General features: G+C 37.3%; 1 protein-coding gene across 1 annotated transcript in view; it reads right to left on the bottom strand.

Moving 5' to 3' along the window:
• Positions 1 to 22,417, bottom strand: part of PDILT (protein disulfide isomerase like, testis expressed) — a 261,556-nt gene that overhangs the window by 204,778 nt on the left and 34,361 nt on the right. The window contains exon 2 of the mRNA XM_044089503.1: positions 21,940 to 22,146. Coding sequence (XP_043945438.1) covers positions 21,940 to 22,146 — 207 coding nt within the window. The remainder of the gene's footprint in view (positions 1 to 21,939; positions 22,147 to 22,417) is intronic.

The raw sequence follows: 22,417 nt of genomic DNA, 5'->3' as shown, positions 1-22,417 counted from the left end.
GTCTTCATCAAGCCATTTGTTAATGGGATAAGGGGTCATTTTGAACTACTTTATCCCACAGTGACTCCATAAACAGATCATCAAGTCTGATAAAAAAAGTTAGCACCTCTATCTTTCAGCATTTCTTTTTGAAACCCACCCTGCTGAAAATTTCCAACACAGCCATTTTTTGCTTCAACAGAGGGCAAAACCATTGTCCCATATTTCTGGTAGCATAGTCAACCACCACCAGAATAAACCTCTTACCTGTGGTACCTGGTATCTACGAGGCTCCCCAATATCCACGGATACCCTTTGAAACGGTTCCTCAGTAATAGACAAAGCCACCAAAGCAGTCTTAGCTTTGCTTCCTGCCTAGTGAAACATTTGGCACTGCTCACATTTTACAGCACACCTTCAAGTTTTTCTCAGTACTTGGCCTATAGAAATTTTGAAAAAGCATGTTTTTTTTTCCACTTCCTGCTCAAATAACCTTAAAAAGGAATACTTTGGGCTATAACCCAAAGTGCCCAAAAAAGGCCCTTAGGACTTCCAGCTGTTGCTGCACCAGTTCTCTATCTACCTCCCACAAGACCACACTCTGTATGCAGTAACTTGTTTCCCTAGAGAGTCCAGAGCCTCCTTAACAACCTCCATCAAGTCCTGTAAGGTGGGATCTGAAGGCTGTGCCTGCCTCAGCTCCTCCTTTGGGATCCTCCACAGTTTTTCTTCCAAAGGAAGTCGAGGGTGTTTTGACAGCTGTGGCTCAATTTTAGCTTACAGCTATTACTATGCTGTTTCCACTCACCCACTTTTACACTTTAGATCTTTACCAGTTTCAGTAACTTTGGATCTCTGTCAATATTAACTCTTGATCTCTTCCTCTACTTGAACTCCTGTTCCTACTCTCCCACAACTAGCTTACCCTAACTGCTCTGTCTTCATTGCAATACCTTGTTTTTTACTTTTCTCCATTTAACAGCTGCTACTTGTACACCTAGCCTATATTATACCACTTCTAGTTTAATCTTGTTTGTAGTTTCCGCTATAATACATATCCAGCTGCTTAACTCATTTTTCCTTAAGCCTTATTGCTTGCCACCCTCTGAAGTTCTCATTATGGTTGACATACCTTTTCATTCCATCCCAAAAAATGTGTAAACTGATATTGCTTTATCTAACGTCTACTTATGCGACCACCTATGCCAATATTCTTATAGTGGATATACTTTTCTCATTTAATTTTTCTTTTCAGAATATTGCTGCAACTGGTAATATAAATTTGTTTTCAGATTATCTTCTTATTTTATTGCATTGCCATCTTTTTCATAATGGATATGTTTTATCTTCAGCTGATATTTACTTTTATGTGTACTGCTACAACTGTTGATCATTAATTACTTTGTGTGTGTGTGTGCATATTTGTAGATATAATATATATATATATATATATATATATATATATATATATATATATATATATATATATATATATTGGGTCGACTTCAAATGAACAAAAACCTATATGAACGAATCCTACATTACTGAGACGACATTGCCGACCGAAATTTTCTGATGAAGTCGTATGATGAAAGCGTGTATTAAAGTGTGTTGTACGCTATTTTGACTGGATTTACATCATTTGTGCTATCTATTTTTGTATTTCTTTTTTCACTTTGCCACTCTACACGAACTGGTTCTTTTGGTGGAGTTCGTTTGTTTATTTTATTTGCCGACCGAAATGCATAAGACCAGAAATGTAAAAGGCCGAATCTCATATAAGTGAAAATAAGTTACTGACATGTAGTCAGTCACAGCACTATAAAAACAGATATAAAAATGCCATTTTCCTGAAGGTAGTGTGATCCCAGAGTTGGTATATTTAATTTGCAGGGGGGTGTGCCCACCACATGGGGGTGAAAGGGGGCTTGCACCCCTGCAAAAACGTAGGGAAAAAAATAATTGCAGTTTTTTCCTTACCACGATACTCCTGTTTCACCTATGCATTATTGAGGCTACATCCACTTCAGTGCAGACTGGTCTGCGAGCTACGTTTGTAATACAAAGATGTAGTGCAGGAACAGAACAGAGGGGATGAGATTACAGTAATGTTTCGTTAAGTTCATGTAGAGTTATGGGAAGTGTCTCTACTGGGATGTTGTGATAACGGTTTAGGGCGAGTTAATTTAAAACACTAGCTTACTGGAAGGTTTTCACTTCGTTTTTTATAAGAAGATAACTTGAAGGATTGGTCAGAGACATACGGGGAGCACTTTTCAGCTATGTGAGATTCGTACGTTTAAATTTAGTTTTTTGCAGTTTCAGGAAAGTTGTCTCAGGAATGTGGGATTCATTTATATGGGCTTTCGTTCTTTGAAGTAGATATATATATATATATATATATATATATATATATATATATATATAAAAGGTCAGACCATAAACTAATCTCACTGGATATTCACATCCCGACCACACCCCCTGCCCAGAAAACCACAGTGAAAAACTTCTCTAAAGCAAATTTCACACTCCTCAAAACCGAGGTGGAATCCTTCAAAGCCCCCAGGCCTGTGGAAAATATGGCCCAGACCGCAGAATCCTTTATAAACACATTCTATGAACACCTTCAGCAATGCATGGATCATGCAATCCCAAATAAAACCAAGACCCAATCCTCCAAAGGCAGGCATCCTGTCTGGTGGACCCCAGCCATAAACAAACTATACAATAGAAGGAAGAAGCTACTACATGATACAGCAAAATCCCAAAAAGGGAAGGCATCTCTGATCAATATTAGCAAAAAACTACGGGCACTCATAAAATTGTCTAAGGCCAGCTTCGAGAGAAAAATTGCACAGGACACTAAGGATAATCACAAGGCTTTCTTTAGTTATGTTAGGAACCTGGGTGGGAATTCCCAGATATGCTCAGAATTGGTCCAAAATGACAAAAAATACACTGAACCCACAGACATTGCCAACATCCTAGCTGACAGGTTCAGCGCAAACTTCTCCCCCCCCTCCCCACCAAAAGGGCAAGTATCTATCCCAACAGAGTGCTGCCCCCCTGACATCTCAGATGCTCAGGTAAGAGCCGCCCTCTCCAAAGCAAAAAATACACCTACATGAACTCCAAGAAGAGCTAAACCCAAACATAAAACTACTGTTCAATCTCAGCCTTACTACAGGATATGTACCCAAAGAGCAACAGTGGTCCCTCACCACAAAGGTGGTGCCTCAACGGATCCTGGAAACTATCGCCCCATAAGCCTGACTAGCTTGGTCTGCAAAGCTATGGAAAGGATCATCATGGACCTCATAAATAAAGATATTGGGGACCTACAGACACTGGATACTACCCAGTTCGGCTTTGTTAAGGGCAGATCCTGCCTCTTAAACCTGGTCGATTTCTTTGAAACAGTCACCAAGGCCATCGACGAGGGGAAGATGGTCCACACAGCCTACCTGGACCTCGCAAAAGCCTTCGATACAATACCCCACTCGGGCATTATAGATAAGCTCATCAGCTTAAATATAAACCCCTATGTCACTAGATGGGTTGCAAACTGGTTCAAGGACAGAACCCACATGGTTAGACCTGCTGGAGCCATGGCAGACTCCAGACCAGTTGAACCTATGAACACACAGACACACACACACAGATACACACACAGACACACAGACACAGACACACACACACACACACACACACACACACACACACACACACACACACACACACACACACACACACACACACACACACACACACACACACACACACACTTCCTTCCAGTCTATGCTGAATCTGTAATCACTATTTCAGATATTGTTTGTACTTGCAAACAGACCTGGATCATAATGAAACGAAACTCTAGAGAGGGAAAAGGATTGTGCCCTGACAGCAGCTCCCCTGACCATTCAGTATCCACTACTTGGCTATTGCTTCCCAGTTTACATAAGCACTGTTCAAACCTGTCAGTGTGCATACTATTTTCTTTACTTCTGCAACAATTACGGATATCTGGATTTAATTTAAAACTATTTCACATTTTATAGCACAAACATTGATAGCCATTTGCTAAACAAAACAATACAGTCTCAATGAAAACAGACTCAGCATAAGCAGTAAACTTCTCTGCCCTTGAAACTCACATTCCTTGAGACTACATTAAAACCCACATTCAAAGAAAACCCATAGGCCCCTTTGCTCACACTTTTAGGACCATGCATACATGCAGGCGTGTGTTCTTTGATTCACCTTCCTGATTGTATTAAATTATATTCCTTGTATAATACACCACTTGTTAGAGTGTTTTAAATTTGTAGCTTTGAACATTTTTCCAATAAGCAATGAAGAAAATGTATGAACCAATAATGACAAATCTCCCCAATTTCAGAACATTTCAACCATTAAAGGACACTGAAACTTCTGTCATCATCCACCAGTATCAGTCAATACGTACACTCTCTGCAGAAGTAAAAGTTATCTGAATAATTCACTATTAAAGAGATATGTAACTAATTAAGAGGTTGCTGCCACCAAACAACTTTACATTTCAGTGTTCCAACATCAAATTCAATGTCTGCTGCCCTTGAAGAATAAATTGCCTGTGTTACATAAAGAAAAAAAATTGGTAAGTTGGTAGTATTGCAATAGGGAATGACTGGCAAACAAACAAGAGGTTCATAGTTACTAGGCATTTCATCCAAAGCAGAACACAGTATCAGCAGTGGTTTCTATCAAAATCTCGAACGCAGATTCTCTGAAGTCGGGATATTGGATGGCAGATGGTTGATTGTGGTGTTGCCGACCATTGGTAGTTTATATCAGTGAATGCCACTGTGCATTCACTGATATGAACTCCATCTATGGGCTAGAGATCGCGGTACAGTACGAATTGGGACATTCATCCCTTTTCTCACTGTAGTGTGATCTCTAAGTTGGAATATATAGTTAGCAGGGGGTGTGGGGTGCAGCCCCCCTGCAAAGACGTGATGTGAAGTGTAGGAGTTACACTTACTTGAGCTCCTGTGCAGACATCACGTTTTATATTCGGTGAAGTTGTCGATTCTGCTGAATTCGATCAGCAGATTCGACACTTTACCTAAGTGCAATTTGTGATTCATCTTTCCATTCAAGGTTCCAAATGGATTTTTTATCAACTTTCAAGATTTTGATAGTAAACCATCAGCAGTTTATCTGCATGATGTGGGAGTAGAACCCACAGCCTTCTGTACCAAAGACAAGTATACTACCTGCTTTCAATTTATATAGCACAAATACTGATTTGTTAAACAGAACAGTTGCAGATTGAGGTCAGGCTTAGCATGAGCAACAGCAAACTTCTCTTCCCTTGAAACTTACAATTCCTTGAAGATGCACTGAAACTCACAACTGCTTGAGTAGTCTGGTAGATGGTGTAGAAATTTCATGTTCCTGTCTCTTGCAGTCAAGTTAAGGGTTTCAACATGGGCAAATTAATTAACCAACCAGCCATCCCTAACTATGGCATTTTACACACACACACACACACACACACACACACACACACACACACACACACACACACACACACACAAACTCACACTAGCACTAAAAATAGCCATTTGTATACAGACTGCTGTTGCTGTTGTTCAAATCTGTACTTACTCATCAGTCCCTGCCTGGCTGCTGCCCCCGTGGATACCATATCTGTACTGCTCCTCTTGGCTTCTGTTCTCTGGCTGTCTGCTGTGCTCCCCTCAACTTCTGTTCTCTGGCTGGTTGCCATGCTGCTCTGATATTCGGCTTCAGTCCTGCAGACACTATAGCAAATCCCTGTTGATACAGCTTGAACTATATTGATCGTTTTCAAAAATCTCCAATGGTTTACATTAAGACAATGTAACAGTCTAACACGGAGATTTCTGTGGCTTGCTGTTCTTGCTGAAAGTCTCCTGTGAGGTCCTAAAGCCCTCCTGTTTTCCTGCAGAAATTCTCCTATGAGGTCCTAATGTCCTGTGGTGTTTATGGATGTCTTTCAGCTTATGATATTTATGGAAGAGATTTTTATTTCTTAGCGACCCTCAAGCCAGCCTGCCCCCTCCCCCCAAGCCAACACAGGCCCTAGCCCACTGCCTAGGTCACCTAGTGCTGGATCCTGCTTTGCTTGCAAAATGTCTGCTATAATCTCTTTGTAAGTTTTTCTTTTACTAAATATGTTTCTGAAGCTTTTCTCACTGGGCCTCTGCTGAAATGGGTCTTACATGACCCAGTCAGATTTTCCTGGTAACTAAATGCAAATAATTAAATAAAGTAGCCTCTTTCAAAAAAAGTCCAGTATCTTTCAACAGCTTTGGCTAAAACTCTGGCTTGCTATTGTCCTAAAGTAGCCACATCACCAGCCTCTGCTGTATGTATGAATACTGGCTGATCCCCCCCACCTTCTCTACTCACTTGTCTTCATGCTTTGATGCATGTAACTGCATATACACAAGGTGCTATATCATCAAAAGCATCTGTTACTAAAATACCTGTTACGATATCATTAAACACTGCCACCTGCTTGTTTCTCTGCCTTTCTTCCTAGTTTAAAAGGAACTTTGGCAAATGGCATGTTAAAAGGTATCCCCCCCAAGGCTCTAACTGGAGTGGACTGCCCAGGCAGGTAATGCTTCTAACAGTTGCTGGCCCCAAAGTGGTTAAGAAGGTATCAGGGATAGCTCATCTAATAACAAAAGCAATAGCAGGACAATCCTGCATATGTCACTGACTCATGACAGTTATTCAGCATGGTGTGGCTTTTTGTACCTACCTAATGCAGCACCCTGTACAGCTGAAAAATGTTCAAAGGCTGGCAATGAAAATTGTGGCTAGAAAATGTATGCTACTCAAATAAGTATGAGGACATTTCTTTTTTATTGGTGGTCATTGTAATTATCTTCAATAAATCTGCTGCATTTTGATGACAAATCTGTTTTGTTGGCTATACAAGTCCAGTTTACAATAATGATACTTTTGCAAACCAATTAATATGTGACAGCCAAGGCATTACAGTCTCACCAAGCAGTGATAAATGTATTCAAATTAAGTACCTGGTATGTCTAAGCTAGTATACAATTAGACGGGTGGAGAAAAGAAAGAGGTAAAACATAATGCACCTCATCCTTACACACCTCTTTATGGCAATTTGGGAGACTGAGCTGGACTGCAAAGGTACCATCTAGGCAAGAAGACCCTGAGAGGCCAATAAGAAAAATAACCTAGACTGTGCGAAGGTATTGTCAGTCCAGATGTTTTCAGCCATTCTGAACCAAAGAAACAAACAAAAAAAAAAACTATGGAATATTATATAAATATATACAACAGTAGTCAACAAAACAACACAAGTAATTTAATAATTCAGTTCAATGATACTATACAAAAACTCGGGGCCTATGTGGGCAAATTAAGAGTTTACCTTGTTGAGCTAGAAGCAAATATAATATTCTTAGACCATTGATCTAAAGTCTCCTTAAATATATCCAAATCATCAATACATCTTATATGGATGGGTAGGGAGTTCCACAGCCTGCTTGCTCTATGATGCAAGAAAGAACTTTTCAGAATAGAGCTGACAGTGGGTAAACTAACAATAAAATTGTTGCTCCTTGTGTCAGCACTGTGCATTACAAATCAGTACCCAGTGTTGCACCCTGAGCTTTGTCATATAGGCATTTCTGAACAATTAGACTAGTATCTGTAATGGATTCAGCTAAACTGGGCATGCTAGCAACTGTCTGTAATAAAAAGCATTCTAATTTTAATGCCGAGAATACCTAATAGAGCCTTAAATTATATTTCGGCAAGCAACAGTTTGAGCATAGTGGTCTAACTCAACAACAGAAATCCGCAACGTTGTGGGCCTGTGCTTGCAATATCAATAAATAACTCTGTGCAATATGTCCAAGAGATGCAGTCAACACCATAGCTTAATCATGAAGAATACAAAGGTATGCCTGTGCAAGAAGTTAGCCAATGATCTAGAGAACAGGAAGCTGCAATTGAAATGGCATGGTCCAGTATTAAGCTTCAAGAAAACTCAGGTTAAGATTATTGTACATCAGTCCACCTATCATCTTCACAACCTGGGCTCTCAACAGAGAACATTTAAACTTGTTTTAGTTCCTTAACCAATGAATCTGAAGTAAGAAATAAAAAGATGTCTGCCATCTCTGAATTGTGTGGGCCTTCCTCAAGTGAGGTAAACCTACTGTAAAGCTGTTAGTGAGAAAAGCAGCTTCATCTGTTGTTAGATTCCTTGGGTGTTAGTAAGACGAAAATGCGTTAGTGAGAAAAGCAGCTTCATCTGTTGTTAGATTCCTTGGGTGTTAGTAAGACAAAAATGCCTAGGTGGTTTTACTTGTTTGCCATATGGTGACCAGCAGGGGGTAGTGGAGGCAGAGAAGTTGCTTCTTTTCGTTTCTATGCCCCATTCCTTTCTGGTAGATAAACTTACCATTGAGAAGTCATTGGGCTAAGTAGTAAAGTCATCTTATTATGGCTTCCACGTCTTGAGGTAATTCAAAAATATCTAGAATATTGGAAATGGAATGTTAATGAATTTGTGAGGCAATGTTCAAATGATATTAAAGGAGAACCATACACAAAACTGAAAAAAAAAATTTGTTTTTCAGTATATTTTGAACTTTCTTGTGTTACTAGTACCTATGTAGCAATGTAAGTGGTTAATACTATTTTTAATTTGTTATACCCAAAATATCATGAACGGGTGGGTTTTGTTTTATAGTGAAGGCAATAGTCTCTCTGGTGTAGTTTTATACAGAGAAGCAGCCCTGTGATTAAAGTGTAATTTACTGTGTTTCTCTCATTCCCTCTGTCTGTTGCCACCAGCTTACAACAGTACTGTAATTGCCTACATTTTCATAGTCAGCATCAGCCTGTCTTTTTCATTCCTTTGATTTTTATTATTGGCACCACTGACACAGAATTTTAAGAATTTTTTAAAGTAATAACTGTAGTTCAGTATAAAAAGTCTGACTACTGTGATTAACAGCTGTTACTCAGGCTGAAGTGCCTGTGTTGCAGTCACAGATTTTTAACACTGTAGTTAGAATTAGTATCTTAGATGTTAATTATCCATTGCCCAACTCAATGACTTGTCTCAGTCAAAATAACTGAAACATGCTGCAACAAACAACACAAAAATGCTACATGCACTTTTACAGAAAATGCAGAATAGAAAAACTGCAAAATTAAATACTGACAGAAAATCGGTACAGTAAGATGAAAATATATTTCCTTCTATTTGTCACTCTTGTGGTTTGAATAAAGGAGCAGATAACTAAATTGCGATAAGAAAAAAATGTTGTGTGGGTGAGGTTTTCTTATTCATTTACATCTGAAAACTAAGCTCGAAACCTTCACTTTTGTTCCTGCTCAGAAATACAGCTCCAGACAACACCATTTATCTCTGAGGTATGACGCTGATAATCAATGACTCATGATGAGGAGTATGCAAATACCCATGTTTAAGCTCCATTATTGTTCTACTCTGTAGGTTAAAAATAATAGCCTAGCCTCACTACTCTATCCCTCCTGACCTATGCAATGTAACACAGGATGAGAGAAACATTGGAAAGATTATATGAGATTTCATAAAAAGGAAAACAGAAACAGTTGCAGGTAGAAGAACAAATGGAAAAGAACTTAGTGTCAGATTCCAGGGAAGGAAAATTTTGACATTTGGACATAGTTCTCCTTTAAATCTCTGAAGCATTGCGTTAATAGTGAGTAAGTTCTTTTAGTCTAAACAGTATTGCTGGAGTAATTCTGATGAGCTGCCCTAAGTATATGGAATTAGGTGTCTCATATACTTTTGAAGTATTAGCTCCTTAGAAGTGTGTAGTGTAACACATTTCAAATCAAATATCAAAGTAAATTAGTTATCGTGGGTGTGATCCTTTGTGCTTATTTTACATATATTGAGGCTGAATGGTTAAAAAAAGATACACAGTTCACCAAGAATAAACTCCACAGGAACTTATCCTTTTCTACCTTCTGGAAGGTCTATAAGTCAAGAGATTGTACTGCACCTACTCCTGTTTTCCAAATCAAACAGTCTGCCTCCTATGCATTTTACCTTTAGATACAATGCATGCAGTGAAGCAGATTGTTTTTCCAGACATTCACTGTGCTGTGTACTAGTGTCTGCCTTCTTCAGTAGCATGCAGGTGAGCTTTGGTTCATGTTTATATGTAATTAATTTCAGTGGCATCCTGTAAAATATGCATGGGCCACCAAATTAGGAAAAAGCAGGGAATCTTCCAACTATGTGTAAATGCTTACATTCTTCCCCAGTCAGAATATTGCCTGTGTTTCAGGGCAGAGTGTGACTTGAAATGCTAACAACTTTCTCACAGTGCTTAATTCATGCTAAAGAGTGCATGCAGTAAGATTTGAATTGTTTAAATAACCACCAGTTACCGTGAGACACCCAATGATACAGCAGAGTATTGCAATGACTCAGAATGATCTGGGATCATACGGAACAAATTCAGAAAAACAGCTGCCACTTGCCTGTCCCCGCACATGCCTCAATTGCTGCAGATCTTTTATAAGATCATGCGTAGTTGCTAGGCAAGCATTCCAGAATACCATTGAGGAGCCTAGCCCAGTTTACCAACTGCACCAAATTGCTGTCTGGTTAAGTGACTTAATAAGAGACGTACAATAGGCAAATGGAGGCTGAAGGAATCAAACCCTTTAACATGGGAAGCAACTCATTTACAGTATATAGTCTTAGTCCTCCACATTAATTGCCTAAGAGGATTAAAAATGGTATGTCAAAATGGAAAGTCTTATCAAGAGAGTTATTCAAAAATTTGGCTTTTACATCCATAAGGAAGAGTTGAGTTCTGAGTTATTATGCATACTTTCTTCTCACTGAATCAGATGAAACAGCTCAAAAGCAGGCAGCTAGTGCATCAAAACCATCCTGTTCCCACCCTGTCAGCTACTTGTGTTACCTTAACTTCTGTCCAAGAGATAGGTCTTAAAGTTCTCCAGAAAAGGCATCGATTTACGTTGGGATATCAAACTGGTGTACTGTCATGTGGCTATGATAACTAACATCCTTAAAACCCAGAATGGCCTGAGTATAAACCTGTTTCTTAAACATGTTATCTACCTTGGTGACTACAGGAACATTCTGTAACTTCTAAAGAAATAGAAAAACTGCACTTCAATTTGAAGAAGTTAGTACTATCCAACTAACATATACTGTTGAGATACTAAGCCTAAAACTACTAAATGACCCTGTAAAATTCTAGTGACAGTTTCATTCATACAGCAAATATGAAATGAGAGAAGTTAGCAAATTACTCTGCTTTATAGACTGTCAGACTTTTAATGACTGCTAAAAAATCTGGTTAAAGACCAACTTCCTCCTGCCTGAGGTTTACTCCAGTACATATACTTGAATCCTGCAATAATTATCTTTAATGATGGACACCAAAATTGTATGAGGTAAATATGTCAGGAAAAAGTGACAAATCCAGCTGTGAAAGCATTGCACAAATGACTGCCTTCCTTAGTAAACCCGGCATCCTGTTTAAAAATAGGCATGTTATTGGTCTCTGCAAGGAAGTGAAAATGTGCCTTGAAGAATTGTTCTTCATCACGGTAAAGATCCAAAACATGTCACTGTTAAAAATATATACTATTTGCAAACAGAGATGACAATCTTCTTTATGTTTTTGGTTTGTTAGTAGCACTATTTTTGAGATTATGCCTTTGGAATACAATTTCTCTCCCTGTGCAGCTCCGTGTGAACTTTTCAATGAATACATTTTTAAATATGCCAGCAATTATACAAAACACAGGTCTATAAAGCATATTTTGAGATTGCATATAATGCATTTTCTTTTTTTCCAGGAAAAGTCCTATTATACTGTTGAACTTCTGTTCAAAGATAGACTTTCTAACACTCATTTTGGTGACACTCACAGGATTGAAAAACACTGTATGTTATGTTAGAAACAGGATTTTGTAAGTCAAGGTTGGCGAGGTCAACCATTTTGCTTTTCCCTACATACTGTGGCTTTGGAGTTACAATAATAAGGTTAGTGAGAGTGTCAGGAATTATAGGGGCAAATGTCCCTACAAAAAGATGATTTTTTTTTTCACTTGTTATGCCTCGGGTATCATTAAATCAGGATCTTAGAGAACACCTTGCCATGTTATAGCCATATTTTCCCACAGATTATAGAGAGTAAAATATCCAACATGCATGGTTGCTATCCTATTTCATATAATTCATTTTTATATGTATGCCATACACAACCTGGCTATATATGACTTGCTCAAAAATTTCAACACAGTTAATTTTAATGCATTAAATATCTCTGATGCTACCACCCAGTATTAAGAAGGATTGGCATGCACCATACTCTACATGCACTGATTCAATAGTTTCATAGCACATCCTAACAAAATGTAATTTACACACACCACCACATACATGACCCTGCCACTGCTAATGAATTCTGCATAGTAACTGAATGAATTGCTCTAGTAATGCAGTGACATGCATTACACATCGTGGCAGTATCTCACCTGTCCAAACTGTACTACATACTTTATCTGAGCCCTCCTGTTTTCTCTTTCACTGGTGTGTCTATCAGACTAGCAGGGGAAAATTGTTATACTACTGCACCCCTACATTTCTTTAGTGATATGTACTAAGTGTTCTGCAAAATCCAGTTTGCAAATAAATTACAGGGTAATGATGCCGAATGGAATATTCTTGTTTGTCAGCATTCAATTCAATAGTTCAGTTCAAATATCACAAATACATCACTTCATCACTGCCCTAAAATTCTGCTCTATATACAACATGCAGACAGTGGGTGTCACATTCTGAAAACTAAACAAAATACAGGGGAAGATGTACAATGAAAGGCCCTGATTTGCAAGTAGCTATCGTTTGCCTCCTGTGATAATATGTAATGTAGAACTCTAATTTGCATATTTATTTATTTTAACATTTGTTAACCAGGAAAGACCGACTTGGAATGATGCCAATTTTCAGTGGAGGCCCAGGGAGAAACACTCTAGATGCATGTCTTTGTAATGTGGGAGGAAACCGGAGCACCCAGAGGAAACCGACACGAATGCAGGGAGGACACACAGACTCTGCACAGAAGGCACCCCAGCCAAGAATCGAACCAGAGAACTTCTTGCTGTGAGGCGACAACACTACCACTGCGCCGTCCATATAAACTGCACATATAATTTGAATATGTATTGCAGCTATTATCACTTTAAGACTACTGCATAGCATAATCATTTTAGGAATGTATGCATCTCATAATGCATTTAAACTAGTATCTAGTGACAGTGAATTTCTGATGATTGAACTGTTCTTACTAAGCTATCATTTTGTACAAAATAAACGTTACCATTTCTGTCAAAATCCTAGGGTAACCAGCTGTCACTGATACTACAATTCCACATTTCAGGGTAACCAGAGATGTGCATCACCCATTAACCATGTTCATACCTCTCAAATGTCAAGAATTTCACAGAATGCACTGACTTTTGCCTCATACTTTTGGTCTGTCCCTCATAAAACGTGTGCTTTTATGGCAAATCCTTGAGGATTGGAGTCACTAAATAATGACAGACATTTGAGTTTCAGACTTTATTTCCTCCAGAAAATGCATGATAATGCAAAACTAATTACTCTAGCAACTTTCTAAGTTATTAAGAGAAATATTTAAAATCTGCACCTGATTTTAGGTCTTTATCCCTCTTTATTTTTGGTCTTGTCTAGACATCATGGGCTAAGAGTTTGAGAGGAATGCCATGTATCATAAATTTATAAAAAGCACAAAATCTGGAAAATGAAACATTAAGAACACAACCCTTTCACTACTTGAATAACAATAATAATATTTGATGTCTTTACTGCATCCTTACTCAATCCACAATGTTAAGTATGTATTTTCTCATTTGGCATAGCACTGTCTTTCAAACTGTCTCTGCTTTGCTTTCCAAAAATGCCACAGACTGCTATGCTCCAGTCAGAATTTTTTTCAATGGCACTTGGCAGTCAAAAAGGCAAACTATCAACATCATTAAAAATTAATAATGCCAAAGGACAAAAAGGTAGCTGATTGTAGAATCAGTGTACAATGGTCCAACAACAAAAAACAAAACAAAATACACTAACAATCATCGATACTCTTTCAACATAACTGTGTTAATAGATTACCACTTTTGTTCATACACTTATGATGAACTTCACCAGATAATTCACAGATGACATCAAAATAGAGGCAAATTTGATACATCAAAGGGCTGATAAACAGCTTAATTTTAGCTCTCCCAATGTGAAAAAAGAAACTAAGAAATAAGAGCCAGTAATATTATATGGTAAAGAGAAAACACTAGCTGGGAAGAATCCTGCAGCTGTTCAGCAAAAAGTAGTTCAAGCTTCAGCTTTGGTACAAAAAATGGCTTCCAATAATTTATAGGAAAAAAATAAATCAAATGTGATTACAATAAATGAAACAGTAAGTATATAGTCAACTAACAATAGTCCGGAAAAAGTAGAAGAAGCTTTAACTAGCTATTCAGATGAACGGATAAAAACTGTAAAAATCAGAAGTTCAGATGTTGAAAAGGCTCGCTAAGTATGAGACTTCTCAAAAAAAACTGTTTCAAAAATGTTACAGTTAGAACTCAACAGCATGTTGAGTACTTGAGGTTATCTGCTATACCAGAGTCACAAGAAGAAACAGACTGTATTAATTTTATTGAAAGCACAAATAAGCAACTGGACTGGTATTTCATAGTAGGATTTATTAATTGAAGTGTGTGCTCCAACTCTGGCCATGAGAAAGCAGCCAAGACCTGTATTAGAAAATATGCAATCATACCAGTTGAAAGAGTTGACAAATCTGTGGCATAAGGGAAAAGTATTAAAAACCAGAGGCTGCAGAGAAATTGTGAAAAAATGATCATTCACTGTACACCTTGCAGAAGAGCAGCAAATCTATCCCAGCAATTAGGGAATGTTGAAAGGCAGGTGTGAGAATCAAGCTGCCATATCTAGCTGTCTACAGAATATTTGCCCTGGAGTATGAAAGACATTTTTTGATGCAGAAGAGACTAAGGCGGAAATGAAAATGTTTATCCAACAAAATGTTAGCCAGCTAACAGATGGGAGCTTTGCTTCACATTCTTCTGTCAATAAAGCTCATCAAGAGACCTTGATAGTTAATTCTTTTCTAATGTTCCAAAGTAATATGCATGTGAAACAGAAATAAAAACACAGGAGCTGAATGGAAGAATCAGGGGTACCCAGGACTTGAACAAAAGTCTGGTATTGGGAGATGGAGATGAACAGGATGAAGACCAGAAACACTGAAAATAGTAAATAAATGGGAGGCAACATCAATCAAATTTGTGAAATATGGCTTTCCAAAAAATGGTGACAGAAAAACTGGACTTTGATGACTTTGTTAAACTTGTAGGTGGAAAGTAAAGTATATGCCCTACTTTTTGTCATTAATGTTTAGAAGGATACCAAAGGGAAAAACGTAACTTCAAGTAAAACAATTTTTGTTCTTATTAGTATTTGTATACAGCATTTCATGATATAAACTGCATGTTATATATAGTAAAGCAGTTTTGTGTAATGTAGAGTGAGGGATATTTTAAATTTATGGGGTAGTCACTTCAGTGACTGTTGTATGTGTTACAGATATTATAGTAAACAAGTACTTTTTTGGCTGAAAAAACATAGGCTTTGCAGTATAACAAGAAAAGCTGGGCTAGGCAAAAGCAAGTTTTATGTTAATGTGCTGTGCTCTTGGGCTCCTGGGGTGGGGGTGAGATGTAAAACTGCACTGATTATATTACATGTAGAATTGTGATATTTTCTCTTATTTTTACAAGTGTGAATGTATAGATTAATGCCCTTGGCTTAAGTCATAAACAAATGGGTTTTTTTGTAAACAAGTAGGCTTGAAAATGAATACAAAATTATGAAAGCCATAAAAAATGCCACTCTTAAACCTGCAAAGATATTGGCTAGCTTTTTTTCCATTAGCAAATATTCAGTGGGAGTCAAGAAGTCTGCCTGTAATTATAAGTGAATAAGAGATAGCAGTCTTGGTAGCAGCCTTAATGATTTAATAGAACACTGTACAATTTATTTGTATTTAAAGATAGCCAGTGCACTTTTTATTAGGATTAAAAGATAATGTTTCCTGAAAGCATACAAGTTGTTTTCTACATCTGGGATGGGAACAGAGTAAAGAAAAGAACAGACAACAATCAGTCTAAGTAGGAACCCAGGCTGTAGCAAGCACTTTAGGATGGATAATCTTAATTTTAAATTTGCAGGCTAAATGCTGCATTCCTGACCAGGAATTAATATCAGAGTATAGTAAAGAGAAAGGGGTAATGGAACCATACGTGAAAGACCTGCTCTGGTAGAGATTTTAGTTGAATCTAGAATAGAAGCTGTTGTTAAAAAAGGATAATTGTAGGTTATATAAAATATTTCATAATAATTACAGGAATCAATCAGAGGAGTTAGAAAAGAGTTTGGAAGAGAGACTGGAAAAGCAATTTACAAGAGAACAATGGCAGAACATATGTATGGCTTATAAATATGCAACAAAGTCCATAACATTTAGGATCTTTGCTTGGAACCAATTGCATAGGTATTTTTATACCCCAAGCAGACTTCAAAGAATTTTTCCTCAGGTAGGTAGAGAATGTTGGAGGTGTAATGGGGAAGACAGATATAACTGGGCACATATATTTTGGGATGTGATGATTTGGCAGATTTTAAAATTCCCTAGAGAGTACTCTGTCAGAAATATTGGGTTAGCAAGTAGCTGTAACTATGAAAATGATTTTTTTGACCTGGGACACATGATTTGAATTGCCTGGATATAGTAAGGCCTTATTAAGTTTAATTCAGTTGGCTGACAAAACAGAAATTAATAGGAAATGGAAATCAAGGTCTAAACCAACTGTATTTAAAGTACTGAATATTACAAAAGAGATTAAAGAACTGGGAGGGGGGGTCCTTAGAAAATGGAAGGAGCAAATTACATAGAAATAAACGGAAACTGTGGTAACAAGACATACAAAATAATGTTGAGGAGGAAGAGGAGTGAAGTTTAAGGGGAGGCAGGACTTCAACAATTTATGTAATATTGGACTGATGATAGTTACAGGGAAAGAAACGATATGTGATGTATAATGTATGTAAATGGAAAAAATGTTACTATGGTTTGTTATCTTTTCTTTTAATGTATGTTTGCCTGTATCTTAAGTGATAATTTAATAAAGGTATTTTTAAAATAAATACGGTCAGACTTTAGATCCCTGGTCCTTGCAACATTTTCCTAGATGTCCTCCAACAATGCACTTGGATAGGCCCTAGCAAGAAACGTATCCAAAAGAATGTGGCACTTCTTCATGTAAATGGTCTCAGTAGATGTCAATCTGGAAACCCATATAAACTGTCCATTCCTAATGTCATGTTTCTGTCCATAATTGTGTGCTCTCTTGAAGTATACATACTGGCTGAAATGTGTAGGTTGGCTATATATTCTATAAAACACCCCATCTATGCCCTTGGTCAATTCTTCATCCAAAATTATAGCAGAATGATGGTCATATTTGAAAGACAATCAAAAGAAAGTGGCCATGTCTTTTAAATACAACAACATTGCCCCAATATCTCCTGTGGGACATTCTAAAAAAAAAAAAAAAAAAAGAAGAAAAACACATCATCCAAAAACCCATTATAACCCCTTAAAAATGTGTCATATTCAATTGTTGTATACAAATTTCTGCTCCCAGTAACATAGAACTATACGTGAGGCAAAGGCTGCCCCATGGCAACCCCACTCAGTTGTTTAAAATATTCTTCTTCAAATACAAACTAGTTGTTTTGTAAAACCAGTTCCATAAATAAACAAATATTATTGACTTGCTGTGCTGAAAATTGCATTTGAGTGGCCACAAACACTCTGAACCAATCCATCCTCAGTTTCTGGCATATCACCATAGACGAGTTTTTAATGTCACCTGTTACAAAAATATCACTGGATTCCACAGGGACATTACTCAAATTAGCCAAGAATTCCCAGAAATCTTTTGTATCTTCTGAGAGTTTATCCATAAATGTTTTTAACTTCCGATCGATAAAAATTGCTAAAAGTTGCATGTTGCATCATTTTGCAGATAATATGTCACATTGAAGAATTATAACATTTTTATGTATTTTAGTAATCCCAAAAATAATGTAGATTCATGGTTTCTTCACCATTAAAAAATGAATTCTTGAGGGGAAATGTATCCCTGTAGTAATAGGTCTAACAGCTGCTAGATGATCACCCTATACGACTGATGGACCTCATTCAATATGAAGTGTCACCATGAACTTCATAAGTCATGATGAGGGAAAACATATGGGAGACATAATCCACACTGTTCATAATTACAACACCTCCCTTTGCCCGGTTTCATCACCTGCATATACTTATTGGTAGTTAATTCCTTGAGGGCTTGTCTCTCCCTTTTTGTCAAATTCAAAGCATATGCACCAGGTTCCTTAAAAGCCAAATGATGGATATCTTTTGCACAAATACTTTTGAAACTGGTCAAATTCTGATGCAAAGGGTGATCTACAATGATTTCCTGCTTAACTCACATCATTGAGATGTTTCCCCTAATATCTAAACTTACCATTATACCCAAACTGATTTTTCTAAAGAACAACTTTAATTCAATTATGATGTCCACATAACTAAGCCTCCGTAGTGGAATGAAAGAAAACCCTTTCTGAAAATATCCCCATGTACATTGTTTATTATAAAGTCACTGAAGTTGTACATATGAAACATGTTGCCACTAATATTGAGGTCCTGGTTTTCATTTATGCGTGCCTCTGGCATCTGTTCCTTCTCCTGTTGTTTGTGTACCTCTTTCCAGGGACAAAGCTGTTGTAATTGTTGTTTTGACCTCAGTTTGTAGCCCAGTTGTCTATCCACTGTAATCTCTGTAGGGGTGGTACCAATAAAAAAATCTTTTGTTTCAAGGTTGTTTATACACCCTGTCTTTTTTCTACCACATCATCTGGGTTTGCTGATATGTCTTACAGTATAAAACCTGACCCATGATATATTTTCTTGATAGCATAGTCACTGCTGTTTCTATTCAATTTCTTTTCCTTCTGAATCCTTACCACATTAACATGATTGGATGTTTTGTCAAAAACAGGCCTGTAGTCATCCTTTTTTTACTCTTGAACAGTAACTCCCTCTTAATCCCGCTTAATATTTGCATCAATCTCTTTGATTTCACTTGTCAACTTTTCCAGTGCTATTTCATTGTGTTAATCAAAAACCACAAATATTCCATACAGCATTTAAAAAACATCAAAAAGTTCAGGAAAAAAAAAGAATTTTATGAAATGCGGCTGGGGAACTTATGAAATCACAACCTCTTCGGCATCGTCTGTCGCTTGATCCTTGCAAGAAAAAATTGTCAAGTTGCAAATTCTTGAGCTTGATAAATTTCTTGCCGTGTCTCTATTTGCTCCTCAATGTCCCTTTAAAAATCACTGTTTGAAATTTCCTGTTGCTGTTTTCTTTAAAAATCACTGTTTGAAATATCCTGTTGCTGTTTTCTTTAAAAATCACTGTTTGAAATATCCTGTTGCTGTTTTCTTTAAAAATCACTGTTTGAAATATCTTGTTGCTGTTTTCTTCTGGTGTTACCAAAAGGATCTGGATCCCTTAACCACAAATCCAAGCCATCAATGTTGTAACTTGCTTCATATGTACTGGCGACCTGTCAATTGTCATTCCAAAAACTGTTACTGCCACCAGGAACATTTTCTTGTGTTGTAATGTTGGGGCCTTCTTGTTCTCCAACACCACCATTCTTAACAGTACATCCACTACAAAAAAATGTAACATTTGAGTGAAAACCATGTGGCTCTTGTCGATCTTGTCAATTCAAGAAGGACAAATGCTGTGGTTTAAAATTTTCCTAGGGCATCCAGTGATCTGATAAATTGAATAGTGATTTTTGCAATGTTGTTTATTTAGCAACATGCAGCTCCTGCTCCAGTTTTTATGTGTGCAAAACAGATTCAGGCACCTTGGCAGTGAGACATTTCCCTGAGATACATTTGGATGGGGATGGGGGCACATGGCTGAAGTGCCAGTCAGCTGCAGAGAAATGTGGGCTGTTGTGAATTCCCTGTGGGCAAAGAGAAGCCTACACTGGAATGCCCATAGCTTTAATAACCAACAGCATGGAAGTGAAAGAAGTAATGAGTGTTGTGCTTAGTGTACAGTACATGCTTATGTAACTACAACGTGTAGAAGTGAGCTACATCATGGAGGAAATCCTGCATGCTACTCTAGTTGCATTTATGCTCCAGTATGAATTTTAAGTAATGTTCCTTAGACACTGTGAATGTGGTAGTGGTCCATAAAAGCGCAGCCCATTGTACACTGCATTTTTACAGCCACTGACATGCCAACTGACCAGCCTGCTGCTGATGCCTGACATAATGCCTACTGTTTCATGTTGCCTTGAGGACCACAGACATTATTTTTCCCCTCTGCATTTGGTTACTGAAGTTGTGGACATGGCACTGCATTCTTCTCTTTACCCACAGGGAATTCGCAACAACCATATTTCTCTGCAGCTGACTGTCACTTCAGCTATGTGTCCCCAACCAAATGTACCACAGGGAAATGTCTTGCTGTCTAGGTGTCAGGCAAAACCCAGCAGAAATTTTGTAATAGAATACAGAAACACTGCTCTAGTATAAAAATAAGGATATGAGAAACTTCCTTTTCAAACATTTCATGGTTTGGGAAAATGGGAAAAAGTTTTCTTTTTTTCTTTTAGAAAAATTGAAAAATGATTTGGGGGTGTTGAAACACAATTTCATTGCAGGAAGCACACTGGCAAGTACTGCTGAATAGTGATACAGCACCAGGCTTTAATGACTATATTTCCCTAGCACCCATTCTGAGGAAACATTACAGGAAACTTACTTAACACTGGCTAGTTTTGATCACATGAACAGGAAGTTTTTATTATTTAAATTCACTTTTGGGGATGTGTTTTTATCTGATGAAATCAATCACAAGTGTATCAACACAAGTGCTAATCTATTAAAGGTGCAATTCTGGTGGAGTATTGGTGATTGATGGTATATTCTTTTCTAAAATTAATAATGTGTAAAACTTTCCAGTAATATGATAGATTTTTATTTAGTTTAGAAGTTCCTCAAATATACAGTCTCTTGCCTCTACAAATCATGGATTGCTCCTGCTATGACTTTTAAAAATAAGCACTACTTTTTCCTTAAGCAGTCCTCCAGCTGTACTGTCTGTACTGTAAAGAACTTTATGACTGGTTTACATTTTGACCAGCTGACACTATCCTTTTTCTGCTAATACATACTTGCTGTTTTGAATATCAGCACCATTACGTATGCTTAAATGCAGTGCTACAATATTAAGAGATTTGGTTATCTGGAATTTGGCTCTGTTTAAGGGAACTGTGACAAACACATGAACTGTTTAATGTGTAATGCTAATCTGTATATTGAATTTTTTTATTACTTTTGTCTAATGCATTATTTATTCATAGAACTCTACTTTTCAGGACTCTGCTACAAAGTGTCTATGCCCAGTCAAATTCGAGACTCACTCGTATTAAGTAAAATAAATACATAAATAGTAACAATAAATACATTTTTGCAAATACCACTACACCATGGCACTGGAGGAAAAGTAATGCCAACATAACACCCAACTCTACCTACTCTAAAATAACAGCTGACTACTAACTAAGGCAGTTGGAGTTAAGAGTGAATGCAGCCCATTTTTAACAGCAGTAATACGTAACAAAAAGTAATACCTGTGTAATTTATGGGCATATTCTTGTCGCCATTAATGAAGAACTTAAGAGTAGGAAATTCATGGATACTAAAATCGTTTTTAAGGTCTTTTTCTTTTGAGACATCAACTTTACCAAATGTGATTCCTGACGATTCCTTTTTTAGCTGTGCTGCTGCTTTGGTCACTTCTGCCAATGTCATGAGCGATGGTCCAGATAATGGAGTGTCTGAAAAAATTGACAAGGCAGAAAACAAAAAAATTAGATTTATAAAAAAAAAAAATAATAATAATAAATAATCTAAAACCTTTTTTTAAATCACTTCAATCTAAAATACACTTGCAATTGCCCAAAATGATTGCATGAAACCTGGGAATACCTGCAGTCACTATTCAGTAACTTCAGCATTTTAGCTGAATAGATCCACTGTTGCATTATGACCACCCCTCCCTCCTTGTCAGCTTCATAATCCTCAAATCTTTATTGTTACTGAAGTCCC

Source organism: Protopterus annectens, chromosome 12.part0 (genome assembly GCF_019279795.1).
Source record: "Protopterus annectens isolate FY-2018-M chromosome 12.part0, PAN1.0, whole genome shotgun sequence".
NCBI classification, from domain to species: Eukaryota; Metazoa; Chordata; order Ceratodontiformes; family Protopteridae; genus Protopterus; species Protopterus annectens.
The sequence above is the reverse complement of the archived record's forward strand: the minus strand, read 5'-3'. Positions and strand labels throughout refer to the sequence as shown.